Here is a 21,869-nt window from a genome sequence, read left to right as displayed (position 1 = left end):
GATCAAGTTCCGAGGCGTACTTTATTTGGTTTCAGGCGCTATCTTGGTTATTTGTGTTGAAGTGCACTTAACGTGAATTCTCTAGAGAAAAATAAGAGCCGATTCAGACGATAAAGCGTTATTGACAGCGTACTCGTAACTATATTTAAGGACAATAAAATTGTCCAGTTATCGAAAAGAGCTTATGTATATAATATACCGTAAAATGTGCCTGCCTAGCTCCAAAATTAAAATATTTTTGACTCTTCAAGTACTTACGTCATTTTTGAGTTGTTGGAATTTTGATATTATTTTAATTTGTCAAAATTCATATTTAAATGACGTAATCGGTCGGGAGCCTACCCTTAAAGGCCACATATAAAAAATACGGGACACATTAAAACCAGATTATGACAGAGAATTTTAAAAGCGAAATTCCTTACGGAGGTGGTGAAAAAGTGGTGCGTGTTTTTGAGGTACATACTATATTTAAGGCGCACGTATAAATGCAAGGGAAGGCAACATCCAATAATCATTAGACGTTTTAAATTCGTAATTAGATTCTCTATTTAATCAATAACTTCTTTTTATGTTATGTACAATTAAGGGCAACTGCCCTAGACTAGGTACATCTCATTGAAATGCTTGCGTGTGGTTGTATTTTCATTGTGTACCTAACTCTTTTCATGTATGCAACTGTTGAAAAACCAATAAGCAGCCGATTTAAAAAACGGCGTCGTTTAAACGTAATCATTTGCCAAAAATGTTGTTTATTTTTACGTGAATATTATTTTTGTCACAAGTAAACATTCTCAAATTTTTTCGTATATCCGTTCTGGACTGATTTCAATCATTCTTAAAATATCAAATATAATACGAGATTAGGCGCATAACATAATTTTTGTGACAACAGTAATCTTTCAAGATATTAAAGAGAAATTCCGTTCGTATAGGTACTTGGTCGTGGTATATATGTAAACAAAGTTTACTTTGGCAACTTCTTCTGACACATAACTGTCACTATCCCACCTGTGCGAGTCGCATTAATAACTCGGAGTAATTAACAACGGAGACGCCATGTCTAAAATTTTCGGTACAAAATAGTCTGCCGTTTTTTGCGGGGGAGGGGCACATCAAATGTATAGGTACGTCATGTCAGATAAACGTCAGTCCATACATATGGTTGACCATTGGCCGCCTATTTTCGACAGAGGGGAATGCCGGTTAATGGCGGCTCCATTGTTAATTACTCCGAGATTAATAATGACTTCTATAATTATTGGTCTTATTACATACGTATGACTAACTTCTAGACTATTCTAGAGTCATCTTACTCGCGTTGTCCCGGCATTTTGCCACGGCTCTTGGGAGCTTGGGGTCCGCCTGTCAACTAATCCCATAAATTGGCGTAGACACTAACTTTTAGTAAAGCGACTGCCATCTGACCTTCCAACCCAGAGGGGAAACTAGGCCTTATTGGGATTAGCCTGGTTTCCTCACGATGTTTTTCTTCACCGAAAAGCGAATATAAAACGACATATCGTACATACGTTTCGAAAAACTCATTGGTATGAGCCGGTGTTTGAACCCGCTACCTCTGGATTGAATATGTGTACTGAAGATCGATGTATTAAAATAAATATTTTCATATTATAACATTAGTGAAGTGAATATTGAAGTCTGTAGATTCCTTGTTTATAAATTACTAACGAACGAACAAATAATTTATCTGTCGGCGCGATTCGGGAAATGAATTAGAGATGCACTAGATAAGATATAGTAAAGATATGTGACGTTCCACGGCAAAAGGTACCATTACCCCGACTGAATATTATAGAGCGGCGTTAATAATAAGCGTAAGCGCCAGCTGCCATAAGGTTCCTTTTGCCGTGGAACGTCACATATCTTTACTATTTCATATCTAGTGAATGTTTAACGGCGCGATATCTTAAAGTTCGAATTGCGCCGTGTATCTTTTGATATAACATTTTGACATTACGGTTACCTATATTTAATATTGGCCGATATTATAAATCACAGATTTATTTTTGGCTGCGTCATCGCATCCATGTCGAACAGTTATGCATCTGTTTTCTTTATCTTAAGACAAATTATTCACCTAATTAGCAACTGAATCAATTTGACGTTGACTATCTCAAAAGACTTTTCAGACCGTAGCGGTTTTATGTATTTCTTTCTAATTTGTGTCAGGCAGGATAATACATGACGTGTGGTTTCTATTACAAAAGTTGCAAAGTGCAAAGTATTGCTTTTAGAATTCAATACTTAAGTAGGTACTTAATTTACTAAGTAATATTATAATGAAAGCGAGGCCGCCTTCGCCCTTAGTTAGAGCAACGACCCACAGGCGTATTCGAAATTTAGTCATTCGATCTGTTTTCGACATGATACTGATATGTCAGTGTCAACGGTTCTTCAATCAAAAACGTCGCTTTTGACACAGATCAGTATCATATCGGAAACAGATCAAACAACTAAAATTCGAATACGTGGACTGTGTTTACTGCAGGCATTTTTGACGTCTGCGAAGTCTGCCGTTCTTTAGGCGGTGGTGCACTGGTGCACAGGTGCACAGACTTCATCGATTTTAACCTCTTGTCTGCTAGAGTTTCTTTCATGCAAAAACTTTGATTCAAACTTCGGTTCTATCCCAATTAAAACCGCAAATGGTATTTGTGATTGTGACATGTTAGGAGATTAGTACTAACATTTGTGTTTATAAAATAAACTTTAAAGATAGCATAGGTTAGTTGTTTTTCATCATATATAAACGGCGAGTGTGCAAATGTAAATACAAATGAGGTTAATGGGACTATTTTTACACAATTTAATGTATATTGACATTGTTGACCATTGCTATGCTTCATTTTATTTTTTAATAGGAGTTAGGAGCTTTAATTTATGTATGGCATTAATTTTTCGCATTTATTACCTACTTATAATATAAAAAAATCGAAAGGGGCATAAACGTCTAATTTTATAAACAATATTTTCCATAATGTCAATATCCGGAGAGGATAATGGGGACTACCTACGTTTGTATGGCGCACCGGTCATCCCCTTTCCACTTCATAAATAATTGAAAAGTGAGTCCATCATATAATTATAAATAATACCCTGCATATATTATAGCTGTACGGAAACCGCCCGCGACCATCCCTTGGGCACCATGCTGAAGGGCACACCTGCCTACGCCCGATAAGCTGAAAGCTACCCCGCTCAACAAGTGCCGCGTCACTGCGAGAATCAAGCCTTCTATTTTATTGCGCACTTTCAAATTTGTTACTTTTTTAAATACTTTTGCCATTCCTTCGATATTCACTGACTGGCATTTTCTTTTATTTTTATTGCAGGAATGACGTTGAATATTTTCTTCTGACAAATTTCTTTGAATTTATCAGGAGCAACAGTCATATTTTTTGTTCATACTTAAAACTATGTAGACCGGAGTTCTATATAAATGGCAAATAATGTAAGGAATCATGACATAATTTTATTGCAATATTTGGGCGGATAATGTGAAAAACTGTGCTGTCCTGGCTCGTTTGCGCTAATGCCTAATAAAAAGCAATGGCTGTGTCGAGGACTAATTTGAGGTTTTATATGTTATTTATACTTTTTATACATTATGTCTATGTTTTTATGGTATTTTGTTTTACCTTTTGTTTTTAGATCAGTTGTCATTAAATGCTATGGTGAAATCCCAGCTTTTTCGTTGCTCCTGATTTTTAGTAGCTATCGAAGTGTATATTGTCCTGGATTCCGGGACAGGCTGATAGCTATATTAATGCGATTATCCACATCGTGCAACTGTGATGGGATTTTTGCAACTTTCGTATTCTGAGCTAACGGGCGACCTTTTTGTTAAAGTAAATTGTTACGTGATTTTCTTTGCACACAGAAACTTTAAGGCAATTAATCAGCGTTTCTTAACGGAATAAAGAATTCACTAACCATATTAAATGTATGTTTTCATCGCTAAGTGGCCCTTTGATCAGCTCCAGATCCAGAGGGATCAAAGTTGCAAGTTTGTGTGTAACATATAGCGCGATACGATCGTAGCACACCGAAAACCCATGCTACCGTATTCTATATTTCCGCGACCTCATATTTCTCTGCTACACATATTGAAATGTGAACTTTGCTACGCACTTAACAAAGTCGGTTTTGAAACTTTGTGATTGGGTAAGTTAATAGGTTTTTGAAGCAAGCTGTCGATATGATCGCGGCGCAAACTTTGCGGCCGCTTCCGAACCTGCTTTATACCGATAACACCCAGATTGAACAATACCGTCATTTTCGTTTCCCATTACTGCTGCTGAAATTTAATTAAAATTGTGTTATTGAAATGCACATAACTAAAGACAGACGTGAATAATTTCTTACCGTCTTATTTAAAACTCTTTGAAGGACCCTCTGCCTCTCCTGCATTTAGTCCTTAGCTAGGCTATTTTTATGCTTCTAGTTGTTCAGGAACTATTTCAGGACTGTTTTTAGCTAAAATTATCATAAACATTGTAATTAGATCAATTGTGTTTGGAAAGCGAGGAGTTGGTGGCCGGACCCAATATCATCGGCGAAACGAAATCCCACAGACTTCGCTGGTTCGGTAATCTATTAAGAATGGGAGAGGATCGGGCTGCCAAGAGGGCATACCTGGGAAGACCGACTGGTGGCCGCCCGGTAGGTCGGCCCAGATACCGTGTGGAAGCGGATCTGCGTCAGCTTCAAGCCGATAATTGGCAGGAAACGGCGCAGGATCGGGAAAAGTGGCGTGCTCTCGTTTCGGAGGCCAAGATCCTCTTTGGATCGCTGAGCCATATTAGTTAGTGTTTGGAAAACAATATTTTTTAAACTTAAAATTGCAACGAATAGTACTTTTACGAATAGCACTCTTAAAATTTACAAATACAGAATACAATAGCAGCATGGCTGCCAACTGCAAGTATAGTTTGTCATCAAAAAAGTTTACAGATTTAGGATTTTTCCTTTTCTTGTGCTATATATGTACCTGTTTCCACCGGCGGGAATCTCATACACATCTTTACAAGCCAACGTTCCAAGTATGACCTTATCGTCAGTGTCGTTACAGACGTATAAATATATTTTTGGATCCTTGGCTTGTTAAGATATTTGTGAATTCGAATATACGATGTGATATAGAAATGAAATGACTTTACTGTACGATGCCGCCGCAAGCAGTGAATACATGATAAAAATCTCGGAAATCAACATTGGGCGTTCTGTAGAAACAGACTTCATTCTGCAGCGAATGCGCGAGATCTCTGCTATTTATAGTGATCGATTTGGCGTGGCGTGCAAATTGATATCGGCGATGAGTGGCCCAGTCTATGCCGCCGCGTTTTATAAAAGACGAAACGAGCGAATGAAACTTTAACGTATTGGTTAGCTTTGAATGGTAAGATGGCAGATTTTTATGACAAGTTTAAACTATTTTAAGTGTCAGAACGTTTTAATTTTATAGTAATTTTATCTAATATTTGACTTTGAATACTTACAATTTAAAGATACAACTTAAGGACTAACAATTGATTAAAGATAGAGGCAGACAACAGGCGGTCTTATCGCTAAAGAGCGATCTCTTCCAGACAACCTTGGTGACCTTGGTATTAAATTTTAATTTGTTTGTTTTAGAAGCTTTACTTCGTTCTGACAAAATCAAATACTTAATTTACAGTAGATAAATTTTTGTTAAAATGCTTGAAAATGTTTTAAAATTTCGACCTTACTTACAGGTTAAAAATGTTTTTATATTTACTCGTATTTGGTTACAAATACTTCCTTTTGCCCCTTCGGATCAATCACAAAACAATTCGATTGGAAGGCCAAATTTAAAATTTGTCCAATTTTTAAGCACAAAGGATCTTTATATTCTTTATCCTTTGTGCTTAAAGATTGAAGGAGAACATTACCTTCCGTGGACTTTCGCGAGTAATTCAAAAAGGTTATTTATGAGCTTTTTATAGGTACCTATGTTAAAACGCTAACTCATATTTACAATTGAAGTACGATTTATTGTGAAAGTTATATTTAAGGACCTATACAAAACATTTATTCTCATAACCAAACGATTGCCCAGTATAACTTTCGTCTATGATTAACTGAAGAAGTTAGATGCGAATCATTACAAAGTCCAACTGTAGCTGCCTTTTAAATAAGTGCAAGTCTTTAGAAAGGTCAGGGAACTAACTTAACTCGAGTTTACCGGCGAAGTTCTTTTACACCAAGTCCATCGCATTCGATAAAATATCGGTAGCAGAAAAAGTCAGTCATAAAAATATCTGAGTGTAATGAATTTGTTTACAATGCACTAAATATAATGTACCTACCTATATAGGTATAGGTAGTTAAAAGCAAGAAACGTTTTAATTTTGCAATGTAAGTACTTATTAACAATTTCGGATGAAAGAAACGCATGACGATGACATTCCGAAAATCGCGGGCCACTTTTGGATGAGACTAGCCCAGGACCGGGATAAGTGGCGTACACGAAGAGAGGCCTATGCTCAGCAGTGGGCGACTAAAGCTAGACTGATGATGATGATGAATGTATTAACATTTATACGGTTTATTGTCTCGAGTGAAAAATTCTGTGCTTTGACTAAACGCATATATATCACTGAGATAAATTCTTAAGAGCCTCTAGTGACATCTCGGAAATAGTCTAAGTAGCGTAGTAAGTATGTAGTAACATGGCTCTTAGTACAGCGAGATGACAGTTCTTTCGTTTTAACGACGTTAGTTTAGTACCTACACCACTCTTTTTTTTATGGTCAGTTCTGAGGGTTTCTGTGACGAACTTACAATTATTACCTACACTATATCTACATACTTAGCTTTAAACGCAACAATATACCTATTGAACTATTCAGTAAAATGGTAAATGAGAACATTGAAACATGTAAAATTTGGTGAATTTGCAGTGCGGTTTTAATAGCAAATTGGTAGTTTTATCGATTTAGTTACTTATGAGTTATGACACTTTTATTGAAACGTATTGTATTGTACATCACGTGGGTCCTGACGAGCGTACGTTCCGTGTAATAGGAATAACGAGTGCAGGGTTAAAACATGTTCACGGCCAAACAACAAGGCACGTTCAATAGTTCAATAGTGTCATAACATCTGAACGACCCACAGGAACCGGCACGCAGCATCTCTATCTCTAGCGCCTACGTAACACCGCTACGCCGGACGTTTCGCGAGGTGAAAACCCTTTTGCGGTCGCAAAAACATAAGTGACTCCTCCTGAACAACGTAAATGAGAATTAAAAGGGAAGGTTCAAGGGCTAAAATGGTGTAGCGTCGGAGCTGAAGCGGGTATGGTCGTCCCGCTCTCGCGGCGCCCTAGGCTGCGGCGCGCAGTGGCGCTTCGTTCTATCCAGTCGCGGTCTGTCGGTCGTCGCGACGCTCGGGGCCTGCTGCGCCGCCCGTGCCTGTCGAGTCATGTGCCATGTATGAAATGCATTGATACTGCGTCGTGCCGTGCGGTCGGCACAGCTCGAGCCGGCTGATCGTAGCACAGGGCTGAAGCCGTCGCGGCCGCCGCCTCAAACTTTAGTGCTAACCCAGTGCAGTGTGCCATCGGGCTTTGTTTGTGTTTGTGTCCGTGGTAAACCGATACGTTACTGTAAATCTGTTATGTGATTCAGGATTGGTGATCTATTATCTGTTATCATGAATTAGATATGTAGGTAACATGAAATTAAGATTGTTATCGAATCACTGTACTGGTTATTTGTTAATCTTCAACGTTAATTTTTATTAAAAAAAGATTAAAACCATTCGTTGTACGCAACGCAGACTCGGTTACACAAGAGATAAGCGTTTAATCTGAATATCACGCGGTTATAAACATGCATTAACGCTTACGGCACGGTAGTGTAGAGTAATTCGTAGGCACAACATGCTTGCTGAGTAATGAATGTTCAATGAACGTTTTCAGAGTCAAGGACTCTCCGAACACGCTCATCTGGACTTACGCACAATTGAACTATAATGACCAAAATTCATCTAAACTGTATGCAAGGCCAGCGGTGTATGTCAGTTTAAACGAGAATAAAATATCGTAGAAAATAACCAAACCGAAGAATTATGTTTTGATTACATCCCTGTTGATTACAGGGGCAACCTGTGGCATGTTTATGTCGGTCAGCATGTATCTATGTTTATGTTTGCATAAGACAATTTTGGAGCGTTAGTAATAACCGACATTAATGAAGGAAAAATATGATTAAATTATTATTCTGGCACATCACGGAACATTATAATCTCCTGACGGAAGAAACAAGGGCGGCGAGAGCTGCGGTTGCATCTTTATCATTATAATTAGATACAGTTTATTTTTACCCTAACCTACTCTTCGTTTTCATACGTGTCGTAGAACGACGAGACAATGATGAATAGATGCCTGGCGCTGTTTGTAATTAGTCGTAGTGAATGAGATGGTGCTTGGATGACAATAAGACTAATAATCTAATTGCATCTGCTTGGAGCCAGGAACAATGGGTCGCGTGGCCATTTCAGGACACTATTTATAAGGCAAAGGAATTAGTTAATGCGTTATTACAATGGTCTTGGTCGTTCCTGTCGTCGGTTATATTGCTATTTGTATTTAGTTTTGGTTCTCACATACTAACATTAATAATTAATTCACAGCCGTATTCGAACAATGAGACACGTCAAATACTAGATATTGAAACGATATGGATTGGATATGTCAGTGTCAAACAAGTGTCAAAAGTGACGTTTTTGCTTGAAGAAACGTCAATTTTGACACTTGTTTGACACTGACGTATCCAATCCATATCGTTTCAGTATCTATATAGTATTTGACTTAGGTATCCCACTGTTCGAATGCGACTGTCAACTTTTACCTTGTTTGACTGTAAGTGATACTGAGTAGTCTCTGGTTTTAAATGCTTCAAAAATGTATACGTATTATAATTACTATAATCATTGTATTACCAAAAAATTATATATAAATAAAGTTCAGATGTGGTCCCATATTTAATAGTAGGGTTGACACGAATATATGCACATACAATTACCTAGTTAACAGTGCGTGGTACAAAAACGACTCTTCAATTGAACCAGCGACCGCTCAACGAGCAAATTGATTGGAACATTCACATCACAATTCTTATAAAAGCCATACGTCAATTCTGTTGTCCGAGTGAAAAACGGTCACGATCCAAAACTCTATTCACGAATTTTTTTAATATTATATCAGTTTGTTTATACAAGTACCTACTCATTATAGCAGAGAGGGAACGTGGCCAGTGTCCTGGGAACAATGCCTCAGGCTAATTTAGGTTTAAACATATGATAATTCCCTAATTGTGCAATAATGTATGTAATATCACATTACATTTTATATTTATATTAAATCAACAAGCCTTAAAAAATACTCATTATTACACACATCAATAGAAGAAATCAATATAGAAAACCTATTTATACTAGAAATGACAGTTTTTATTTTGTTACAAGCGGGGGAGGTAGTCGTTATTATTATGTTGGAGTCACATGTCATTAATGGGTACCTATTATTTTTTCACGACGACGATGATCGATCCTCCTTATTTACTATAATTAAATATTTGTACACGGTGTTTTTATAAAACTCCGTTAACTTCATAACTAATGGAAAGATGATCACCATTTTCTCAACCCCGTGCCATCATATTCTCTGCGGGCCTTCAGTTTCTCATTAACTTTTTCCACTATTTCTTTTCAATAGAAGGAAGTTAAGTTTAAGGGAAGAATCAAGTGTCAGTTTTCTTGCATCAACAAATACTTCAATTGATTAAATAATAATAGCCGTGTGAGTCATTAAATAAATTATTTAACACGAATTATTAATGCCCATCGAAAGCATGTTCAATTTAGAAAATTACGTTTGCATTGTTTCGATTTATATTTACGGATAGACACAGGTTTAGTAAACTGAACGGAAATGAAAGACCCTTTTGTTAATGAAAGCACTCATAATGGTGTTAATCTATTGGTATTCTGAAGTAGAAATATTTAATATCCATGTGATATAGTTTATACAGGTGATAGATAATTACTAAGAGCGAAATGTAAAATTGATCATGTGATTTGTTTCACTGACTTATAATATTTGGATACGACTATCCAACTTTGCCAATTGTTTTGAACGATTTTTATTATTTCGTATTAATTTGAAATCAGTAATAGATGTACCTAGTGTATTATTTTATTTATGCTCAGCACATTCTTCGCCGCTTTGTTATTATTAAGAGATGAGGTTCTTAATATGTGCGATAGATCAAAAAAAAAGTTTCGGGGACTTTTATTATTTATGTAATAATAGTATTTAATATATTTCACCTTTTTATTCAGGTAAATGTCGTGTGTTCAGAGAAAAGAATTGAAAGAAAATACTAACTGCGATTGCGATCTCGATTCTTATAACTTTGATTTGGCCGCATTCTGGTTCACGGTATTGTTCCATTGTTTCTTACTCCAGGCTAGGTTCGTTCTGATTCTATATTATTGGTTGTACAGATAAACACAGGGCAAAAACGAGACAAAGATAGCTCGAATATGAATAACCACACGTAAAAAAAACTTTTTTTTTTTGTTTTTGTGCATATAAATTGTGGCTGTAACTCATCACTCTTATCAGCTCATCACTCGTTTTTTTTGTAATTAAACTTACCTACTCAGCCTTTCATAAAAAAGGGTCACCAGATCTTTATTAGCTAATGCTGAAAACATTGATTCATTAACGTTAAATAACGCTAATATGTCAACGCTCTGAGAAAAACATGAAAAAAATATTAGATAATTGAGTCAGTCAGTAGTACAGCTGTCGTTGGAAATGGACTGTCACCTTTTATTTTATTCGTTGATGATAATGTCTACCGTTGCGTTATATCACTTATATGGCTAGATAATCGCACCAATACAAAAGAGCGCGGTCACACTTATAAAGGGTAAGTAGAGCAAAATTAGGGTATTCTTGTCCTTCGGGTACTTTTTAGAGATTGTCGTCCGTACGTCAATAAGCCTGGGTCTGGGGACTGCCTTTGAGACGCTTATCCGTACAATCTTTATCCTTTCTTTGCATCATTCCTTAATTCTGGTCAAGGGTAAGTCAACTCCATCTCACTTTTGGCAAATTAATTATCTTATAAAAGAGTTATCGATTGTAGAATAAATGTAGTCTACAAAAATGTGTTTTTAAGAATGTTTAATTTAACTTTCATTTTTAAGAGCGGTGTGGCCAATTAATGAAATAATTAAATGAAACTAGTACTTGAATATGTCGTAATTTTCCTGTTAAGTAACATGATTGGAAACATGTGTCTTTTCTGGATCCTAGCATCTTAATAAAGTCACATAGCAATCTCGGGTGTCTAATCTATACATATACAAAGATCAATGTTACCAATCCAGAAACACGTGTAACTACTTATATAGTACTTATGTGGCGAATACACACATACTGCTTTTTAGCAATTCGTATTTACGGACGAACGGTCGACGCCCCCAGTAACCTACTTACCTATAGAAATTCGCTAAAAGAGATTCTCCAGAAACGTGAAAATTGGTTTATCCGTCCGAAGCTGTGAATCAAACGATTTATATACATATTGCTCTTATCACCCGCCCGGGTTTTGAAACAAGATTAGTTCGCGTCGGCGGTTTGACCGAAGTTATAATTACGTACACATACATGGCAAACAACAGATCTGTGTGACCATAATCAGTTATTTCGGATCATTGTTTCTCACCCACAACACAAACAAACCCAAGATATGTATTAACTGTGTTATTTGATTTATCGACTACAGACAGTCGTTTTGGTTACAAATGCAGTAAGCATTCTATACCAAGTGTGGCCTATAACACGAGCAAATAATTAAAACATAGATACTTAGTACTCCTCAAACAGTGACACTTGAAAGTCGCTGAACAAATGTTAGTCAGTATGAGGAGTACAGCCTACCTACAGTTTAATTTTATGCTCGTATTACACGCCACACCCGGCACACGTTTTGCAAATGCCATGGTAGGTACTACAATTTTAATAAAATAAAAATGCCTAAATCTCAGAACATTAGTTAATAAGTCATGTTACGTAGGCATTTTTCCCTGCAGGTTCCTAAGACATACATTGTGTGGGTAACAATTAGGGTTTGCACGACGGATCCGAAATGTATGGGAAGATCCGCGGATCCGGATCCAGATCCGGATAATTTCATACATTTCGGATCCGGATTGCAAACCCTAGTAACAATAAATAATGGGTTGCGTTAGACGTCAGGCTGCGACAGTTTATTTCTACCTCGCCAACAAGAACGACGTATGAGGCATGAAATTGGACAAAATTCATTGTCGTGTTAAATAAAGACAACGTGGGTATTATTTATGAATTTTCATGTTTTTTAATAATGTGTTTAACAACTGCGTTTGCTTCCTATATCAAAAAGAAAGAATACACTTATTTTACTTTCCTCGTATTCGAAACGAAATACCTAGTGGAGAGTTTAACTTGGGTGAAAGGCACCCATTTAGACACGTCGATTGGCGCTCTCATTTCGTTCGAGCGCCGAAAATATCTCGACCAAAATGGGTGCTTTTCGTCCCTTGGCTAACAATCTACTACATAGGGTAATTCGTCAATAACTGGCCACCCTTAACTAAAAATGAATTCCATTCACCTATATACAGAATTTATTTTAGCATAAGGTGGCTAATCATTAAAGGGTGGCCAGTTATTGAATCATTATACTAATATGAATTCTGTTTATAGGTGAATAGAATTTCATTCTCAGGCTCCCCGGAAGATCTGTTTACGCAATCTCGTGGATCGGGTCCCTGAATGTGGATTTATAATTATAGTTATGTAGCTATTTATTGTAAAAATATTTATGTATATATGCCGTACTATTAAATAAATAAATTTTTAGTTTAGGGTGGCCAGTTAATAGTCGGTGGCCACTAATAGGCGATCTACAATATTTTGATTTAAAATCGAACAATCATGATTCCATTTTTTTCAAACTCGTAATTGGGTATATTTAATTACATGTTATTGCTTATCCCCATTCATACGTAGGCGTCTAGTAAAAGTCGTAGTTAGGTGGACATAATGATTAATGGTGACAATGGGACTACTGCGTAGTAACTTGTGCCCTATTTTTACTATGGGGTCAGCGCTGTGAAGCGTATTGGCTTTTTATTTTAACTTGGCAACGAGAACGGGACGTCTCCTCCAGTGTTTCTTGTTTTTGTTTTTGCAACATAATTAATTATAATGTAGTAAATTCTAAAATCGGATGTAGTACGAAATATTACCTAAAAATACGGACGAAAAATTACCTAATTTTTGTAATTTCTACAACGGGTTGAAAGCCATTTTATGGTGTTATGGTCCCTATATTTGATTAAAGTCTATCTAGGAATATTAATATTATAAAAGGTTAACCTATCGTTAATGTTTTAATACAACATTGTATATTAAAGGCGGTCAACAAGAATTTGCGAACGAATGCGAATTGAACAGCAGAAAGCCCTAGATCGAAAATTAGGATTTACGGACCGCATCGCCTAGCAAGTGTGACGAAAAAATTCATTGCAGCCCTAAGCCGAAATTTATGATTTCATACGTATAATAACACCTTTACCTACCTAACCACCACCAACTGAGAAATTACTGGTAAAGGCTCTCTTGATTGTTCAAAAACTGATTGCAAAGTTGCATTTATTCACATGTGAGGCCTTTGCCTGATTACTTTTAATCAAATGCAAATTTTGGCTTGTTTTCTTACGTTTGCTGGTAGAATTGACTTTTAAATTATCAATATTTAATAACATTCATTTGAATTTGATTTTGTTTGATATCTTACAGTTAATATTTTCTTCAGGTTGGTGTGGTGAAAATTTTTCGGTTTCACTCGGTGGCAAATTTCAATTAACCCTCGTTTTGGAATATTTCGCTTGCTCGGGTATCAATATTAGCACGAGCGGTTAAACAACAACTTTGCCCCTTTCTAAAACAAATAGTTAACTATTGTCACGCAGTCGTGAAGTTACGTGTCGCCTTGTACATACTTCGATAACTTTGATGAAAACAAATAATGCCTATGTTAGAGAGATCTGCTTTGTTCGTTAGTTAGTTTACGTCGTAGTTGACCTCATTGATTAAGTCAATATGTTACCCGCGACAGCTACAGAGCTTTTACCCAGTCGCCAAGTTCCGACCCAACCTCGATACCATACACATATAGGTCCACAATGTTGTACATATATAACGCTAACTTGTTTGTTTAATTTTAAAGTATAACGTGCACAATCCGATACAATCATTCATAGTTGATGAATTGTGAGGAACGATTAACAACTTGGTATCTTGCCAACCAAAAGTTACAAATCGTTGTATGTCTGATTTACACTCGGTATGACGTTTTAATGCTGTTACAAAGAATATACATTTTATTAGCCGCATGTATCAGTATATATTAAATCAAATGAATATAAATATCAATAACAGTACACAGTGATTCGATAACATATTAACCGTTCAAATTTCAGATCTAAAAGAAAGTATGGGTTAGACGTTAGACTAATGTAATCAACTAATTAAGAAAAGAACAATGAATATTCATTATTGTTTCTTGTTTATATAGAAGTGTAAAAACTGTACAGTGTTAAAACTGAACATAAAAAGCCTACCTTTTCCCCTTTTATCCCTTCTACGATTCTATAAATCCTCAAGACATATTTCCCTTCCTTCCCTGCGTCTGTTTTTACCTACTTGTTGATTCGACTGACATATCACTTGTAAGCTAACTTCGAAGACTGACTTGTTATACATATTTAACTGTTATAAAGTGCCAAATATTGGACGTGTTGAGTGCATTGATGGTGATTGCCGCGAGTGAGTCGCGCGAGTGTATGCGCATGAGTGGGTCGGTTCGGAGGGTGGCTCGGTGTGTTGCTCGTGCGTCGACGGCAGCACGGTGGTCGGAGGCGGGGTGTTCCGTTGCTGCGTGCCCTGGTGCGGGGCGCGCGCGGCGGCGCCCGTCGATGACGCCGACTACGCGCTGCGCGGAGATAGTCCGCCCACTCCTCTTGAAGAATACGGTGAGTTTTATTTACATTTTCTTATATTAGTTGTAGTGTATACAATTGGCTTAATTGTTTAGGCGTGCTCGGCTCGCGATCCCACTGAGCACCTAAGGCACAATTTAGCGAGTGAGAAACGCAACGTGTCTTGCGTTAGAGATGAACGTCAGATTCAAAATGCATAATTTATACCTCTAACTTTTGTTTTGATTCAATATCGACGATTTGTAATTTCTAACAGTGTTTTGCGTGCTACCTTTTACAAATTCTCTCTATACAAACACAACACAACAAATTTTATTATACTCGTTACGTTGAGAATGATAAAGAATAAAACTATAATATTGTCTTCGGTTACCGCGATAGTTACTCATGAAGTCATGAAATAAAATTATTGAAACGGATATTATCGGATTATATTATTCAATAGTTTTATTTCATGAATAAAACTATAGGTACTCGTACCTTGAAAATGATAAAGAAAAAATCAAGCAGATAAATTAAAATGACCTTGTGATGCCCAGTATGATAAATAAAATATTAGTACCTACCGCATCAAATAGCTTCATCAATTCAACTCTAACCGATAACATATTTGTTAAAGTGAAAAGGGTATGAAGGGTAAAGTGAAGTTCTATAGAAATGGCAAATAATGTAAACATTATATGACAGCTTTTCTTACCTAAAATCCCTAGAAAGATTGTTTTTATTGAAGTATTATAAATAATTAACATTTATTTTAACCAAATATAAATAGATATTTATAAAAGACTTAAGTAAGTACATAAGCTGTTGATAATATCATAAGTTTTTCCTTCATAAGTGCGAGATTTACGAAATAATAAAAGTAAATTAGTTTGTTTACATTTGCCATTTCTATTGAACTTCACTTTGTATGTATACAGTATTTCAGTTCGCGGCGAGCCTATGCAACATAATACGCGGGAGTGGTCGTATTTTACACAAATATTGAACGAAGGGGAGGCGTCTGTTCCGAATGTTGGGCGTTCTGTTTAAGTTAATTCAACGTTTTAGACCGACAGCCCCAGAATAATGATTGATGAGGTAAATATTGAGAGAATAATTACTTGACTATTTGCAAGTGTTTAGATAAGCCCTGCGATTTGGATTGAAATTCGGACATCTCCGAGGGCACAATTAAGGGCCTGACAGTGAATGAGTTAAATACACTTACTTAAGGAACTATTTGAGCGATTGATGACGTATTTAATTAATCAGTTATTAAATTCGCTTATAACACGAAATCGTGTAGCTCGCGCGCATTGCTTCAAGTGAATCACGTACGAGAGATCAAATTTTAAATCGAAATAAAACTTAATAAAAAATGTTTTAATAAATACCGTAATCCTCCTCAACATTGCCTACGCAAACATTACTTACCTTTCGTACGTTACTACTGTTATTAGGAATTAGACGTCAGTTCCAAAGATAATCTTTTCCTTCAAGCAGATAATATTTGATGTGGCACTTAGGTAGTCAATGTTGAGGAAGTTTCCGGTGTAGGTAGGTTCCGTATCTTACTGTTGATAATCGCCCGGAAATTGGTTCCAAAAATTGGTTCAATTTTTGTGCTGTGCTTTCTGAGAGCAATCACTAAAGGTTGACATGATGTTAATTTGGATAGTTGTTTGTTTAAATTTTGTATTAACTATTTGTCATACAAAGTTAATAATAATAATAGTCAATATCGATCAAATGGACAATGACAGATTGTCCTTAGACTCCTTAGATAGATTTACATAAAATGCATACCTAACTTATATTTTTATAATTACTTTAACTTGGTAGCTTCATATTCTAGAATCTAGATAACAAAACTATGATTTCCGTTAATAAATGTTCCGTTGTGATATTCCAGTTTCTATTAGGTAAAAAAGATACATAAGTATATGTATAATGTAGATATTGGGTGGGATCCATTATCTATGTTGTGTGTATTATATAGTAATGAAGTAATGAATGAATACAATGTTAGCATGTCATAGAATAATTGGAGCGGGAATATGCATTAACATGAATAACATTTCTTTGGCATTGAAACGTCACTTAGGCCTACTTTGACAAATATATATGCATGTTTTTCTATATTAAAACTAATAAGTAATGACAAAGTCGGTCGATTTTAATGACGTCTTTCATATGTGTAGGTAGGTATTTACTATTAAAAAAATAAAAGCATCACCACTTTACTTTCATCAGTAACCGGCAATAAATTCGTAGGTATACACAAAGTCAACTAAGTTAAATGAATGTCTATGTAATTGTTTAATGTTTTCATTTGCTTAATACAGCATTTACGAAAGGTAACACGCAACACACACTATTTTGGTACCATTTGCTGTTTTTTTTAAACACGTTTAGTTTAATGTAGGTAATTAGGTATCTTAAAATATTCCGTGTTTAGAGGCCATACATATTTTTATCCATTAAAATTTTAGGAAATTATTTCGCCGTAGTAAAAACGTAATGTTTATTTTCTATACTGGCAAGTCGCAAGGTCACGATAGCATATCAAATGACTTGCCCTTGACTTGCCAGGGCCCATAATATCCCGACTGAAACAGTAGGTATATTTAGTTAATGTGTCCTCATAACTAACAATAAAGTTGTGATTATCTTTATGCGCGTAATACTGTTACCGTAGCTAAATGAGAAATATGCGAGTGTCGAGCGAGGATATATTTTATTTGGCGAAATATTAGGAAGCTCACTTTCATTCTCTTTTGTATTCGGTATTTGAGCTTTCATTTATATCTACAAATTCCGCGAATATGTAACACGCACGTCTTAATCTTTATGTGTTTACTTGTAATTGCCCGAATAAAACTACAAATATTTATGTAATTGGCTATTTAGATAGTTATAGTTCGTTTTTTTAGCATTGGAAAGAACTTGCAAGAAGGTAAGCGATCTTGGCATGTCTTTTAATTGAAAAACGCTTTTTAAAAATCAATAACTATTACTTATGAAAGCAGAAGAATATAAATGATCGTATTATATTCATAATTATTACATATTTGCAGTAACTTATTTTTTAAATGTGTTTTTCAATTAAAAGACACATCAAGATTGTATATCTAATTTCTAATGCTAAAAAAAACGAAGTATAACATTAGTTTACCTTTATACATAACTCTGCTTGTGAGATGGTAACTACTCGTATTAGTTTTTGTCAAGGTGACATTTGCTTAATGAATGGAGCTGTCTAACTTTTACTGTGCTAACTTAACCTTCGCTTTTAGGTACTGTTAAAAAAGTTTGAGAAGGTCTTAGTCTAGGTACTTACAAATAGTAGTTCTTTTGTTTACACTTGTCTTCTTATTTGCTTCTAAATCGATATTTTGGATTAAATTTATCGCGCTGGTATTGCTTTAGGCCTGTTTTTCTCAACCTCAGTACTCCAAGTAGGTATAATTTGCATAATAAATTCCACGGATCCCAATATTTTGCAGCGCTTGCTCCCTTATTAAATTTGAATAGTAAGCATTAAAATTCAAAGTACCCAATTGTTTTCGTCATTCAAGTCTTACACCGAATTTTATCCGCAAACTCTTCACCAGGAAGACATTAATTACTCGCTTAAATTGTGCCTTTGTCGAGACGTAGTAGAACGACTTGTGAATACGAGTACGTAATTCCAATACCTAAATTCACGTAATGGCACTCGTATTCTAACGAGTATTACGTTGCATATCACTGTGTATATTAAGCTCCTAATACTACTGTAGATGCAAGCCTTCTCCAAGATAGATTTATTAAATTTTATTACCTTGTTTACAGTTGCTCCAGAACCAGTAATAAGCTCACCGAGACCTCTCGGCCAACAGTCGCCCCTTCCTGGAATCGAAGAGGAAGACGACTCAGATTGGCCCCTCGAAGACGCGACAGACGCGACTCTCACACCATCGTATAAAAGCACCAGAAGCAGTACAGACACAGTGTACACTTCTTCGCGAAGTTCGGGCAAGAAGCGATTCGGGAGTCCTTCCTCAGTAAAGATATGCATTTCGGCTGCTGCTAGGAAGTCGGGGAAAGCGCGTAAGCGTGGGGGGGCAGTGGGCAGCGTGTCGCCGTCCGCGCCTCCGGCTCAGCAGGGCGAGGAGGCGCCTGCGCCGCACGGCAGGATGCAGGCGGAGCAGGGCAGCATCGGCGAGCTGCAGAAGTACCATGGCAGATACCTCAAGAGCCGCCGACACACGCTCGCTAACGTTCGGTGAGTACAGACCGGCTACTGACTAGGAAACGAAATGCATGACATGATCCGGTCGAGGTTCGAAATCAAAACCTTCCACATTTTGTACCAATTTATAAGTTAAGAGAAAATGTAATCTTGTGTTGGCTGACTTCAATTTTGACGACCAACCCTAACCTTACCAACCCTGTCGATCTTGATTGTTTGGCCTATTTTTAGCTTCGTCAGCGGGCTCTGCCCCATATGCAAATTTCGTACGAACACTAGGTACGTTTTTTAATAGATGAGGATAGCGCCTGAACGGGTGTTGTGGATATTCTTAGCTATGATCTTTGTCCAGTAGTGGATAAACTTTGGCCACATGCTGATGATAAAATTTGTCCTAAACTTTTATGACGATGAGTCATAATATTAATTACCTATGCTCTGATTAAACGGTGTTCAACAGAGTAATAAATCGACCAAATCTCGATTCTGTTGAGCGGTAATTACTAATTAACTAGTTATCGCGTAACTACCTACGCTGCAAACATAAGCATTGTTTACCACTGTCATTACCTGAACAATGATCAGTCGCTCACTGCACTATAATCAAAGTTCAGTCATTAATGATTAATACGTGAGCTAAGTACTAACTTTAGTTAAAAAACAAGTGAGTATCGCGTGCGTCTATTTACCCACGCTGCATTGTCATGGGATAATTGGGATAACTAAGACAAAAACTGCATGTAAAAAGTCAATAGAATATATGCGGTCATTCTACTACATGTGATCGCCAGAAACGGTGCTATTAAATAAATAATTCATAATTCATAACACTGAATGCGTGTGTCCCTTGCAAAACCGTACATCAGTAAAATTTTACTTAAACATTTTGAAATTTCGTCTTGATCATAAGACTAAGCATGGCCAATATACATAGAGAATAAGGGCCTTTTTTAAGACCACGACGGTGGGAAACAAGTATATGCCCCTCTTGATGATAAGCGAGCTTATGGACGCCTGCAACTCCAGGGAACTGGAAATATCTAATACCTTATAATCTATTATTAACTACACTATTTACTGACCAATTTATAAACAGGACCATAAAGAGCATTTTCCTTTACTCAATCCGCTCGATATATCTCGAGTGTGTTATTTTACTGTATAAAATTTAAAAGTGATTTCAAAGTAGTAATTACAGTTGCTTGTTCAGTTAGTATGCTTTTCCTTGATTTGCAGAAAAAACACTTGGGCGGTCTATTACAAATTAAATGAAAACATTTTCGCTGTAGAGACCGCGAGCAGTAGATAGTAACAAAGGAATCGAGAAGGATTACTAATGTAAGAAACCGGGGAATCGCTACTGACAGATACAAGCTAAAGGATATTGACAAGACTCTGTTGTTTTAGAAATGGGAAATCGGTGCTATTTTGTTTTGGCTCCACAATATCTGGTTTTGATCGTTAATCATTCTACGTAGTAAATGAAAAAACCACACGTCTTTGTTCGTATTTGAGGGACAACGTCTCCGCTCTTTTTGGTTTTAGTAACATATAACAATTTATTTGTAAGTAATGATGAATGAATGTCGTTCAGTTCATTTTCTTCTTATTCAATTAAAAAAAGCATATCTCGTTGAGTTTTCCGACTTTAAAACAATGATGATAATTGATAACAAAATTAAAAGTAAATCGAATGGGATGCGTAATTGGTCCCGAAATTTCATATAAATGTGCAAGGTATAGACTGCAATATTTTTTGAATACCTACATGTTAGCATATTCTAAAATTATTTTCTGTTAAAATATTTTTCGCAGTTTTTTTTCTTACATGCCACTGATTTAACATTTTGTCTCTTGAGGTAAAGTTCAGTCTGGGATACTTGTAACTAACAGTGAACTACGTAAATTATGTAAACAAACCTTTGAAGTCGAATTTAATTTTCACCCACTTCCAATGGTCGCATATTTCGATTTGAAATGCGCATGTAGATACGGTGACAATGCAATAAGAATTGTAAATACATACCACAATGTGTAGACTACATGAGAATCATTTATATACCTACTAAAACTTGATCTGTATCTTACCAATATCACAAAACATGCAGAACGAAATAAAATGTTATGCGGTTTCAATGAATCTGCAAAATCAGTAACGGAGTTTGTTGATTATTCCACTAGTACTATACCTACTTATTCAGAATAGATATTGAGAATAAACCCTTTCGAAGGCACCAAATTTTGATAGGTATTTTTAATTTTTAGTTTTAGTTATTTTAATTGTAGTTAGTTTTAGTTTTATATTCCTGTTTATGTCTTTTAGTAATTTAAATTTATTTATCTGTTAATCGCTGAAATAAAAGTATATGGTTTAACACTACCTACACGTCGTTAACTTTTGTAAACTATAAACTTCGGAATATTGAAAGTCATGTTAAAGGTGTCTCTGGTTATTATTTTCATTCGAGCAAAATATAGCGTAATCATTTCGGCAAAAGGTAGCCTTATGCAAATTAGTTCGTTGGTATTTCAATTTCAATAATAT

At 36.1% G+C, this 21,869-nt stretch overlaps 1 protein-coding gene across 7 annotated transcripts in view; it reads left to right on the top strand.

Moving 5' to 3' along the window:
• LOC134665829 (3',5'-cyclic-AMP phosphodiesterase) overlaps window positions 1-21,869 on the top strand; it is a 614,694-nt gene that overhangs the window by 89,590 nt on the left and 503,235 nt on the right. Inside the window, exons 1-2 of one of the 7 annotated variants that reach the window (XM_063522839.1) lie at window positions 14,634-15,141; window positions 18,925-19,357. The exons of the other annotated variants lie outside the window; for them this stretch is intronic. Coding sequence (XP_063378909.1) covers window positions 19,269-19,357 — 89 coding nt within the window. The 5' untranslated portion in view covers window positions 14,634-15,141; window positions 18,925-19,268. Of the gene's footprint in view, window positions 1-14,633; window positions 15,142-18,924; window positions 19,358-21,869 lie in introns of those variants that run through there. 7 annotated transcript variants of the gene reach the window in all.

This window comes from Cydia fagiglandana, chromosome 7 (genome assembly GCF_963556715.1).
Source record: "Cydia fagiglandana chromosome 7, ilCydFagi1.1, whole genome shotgun sequence".
NCBI lineage: Eukaryota > Metazoa > Arthropoda > Insecta > Lepidoptera > Tortricidae > Cydia > Cydia fagiglandana.
The sequence above is the reverse complement of the archived record's forward strand: the minus strand, read 5'-3'. Positions and strand labels throughout refer to the sequence as shown.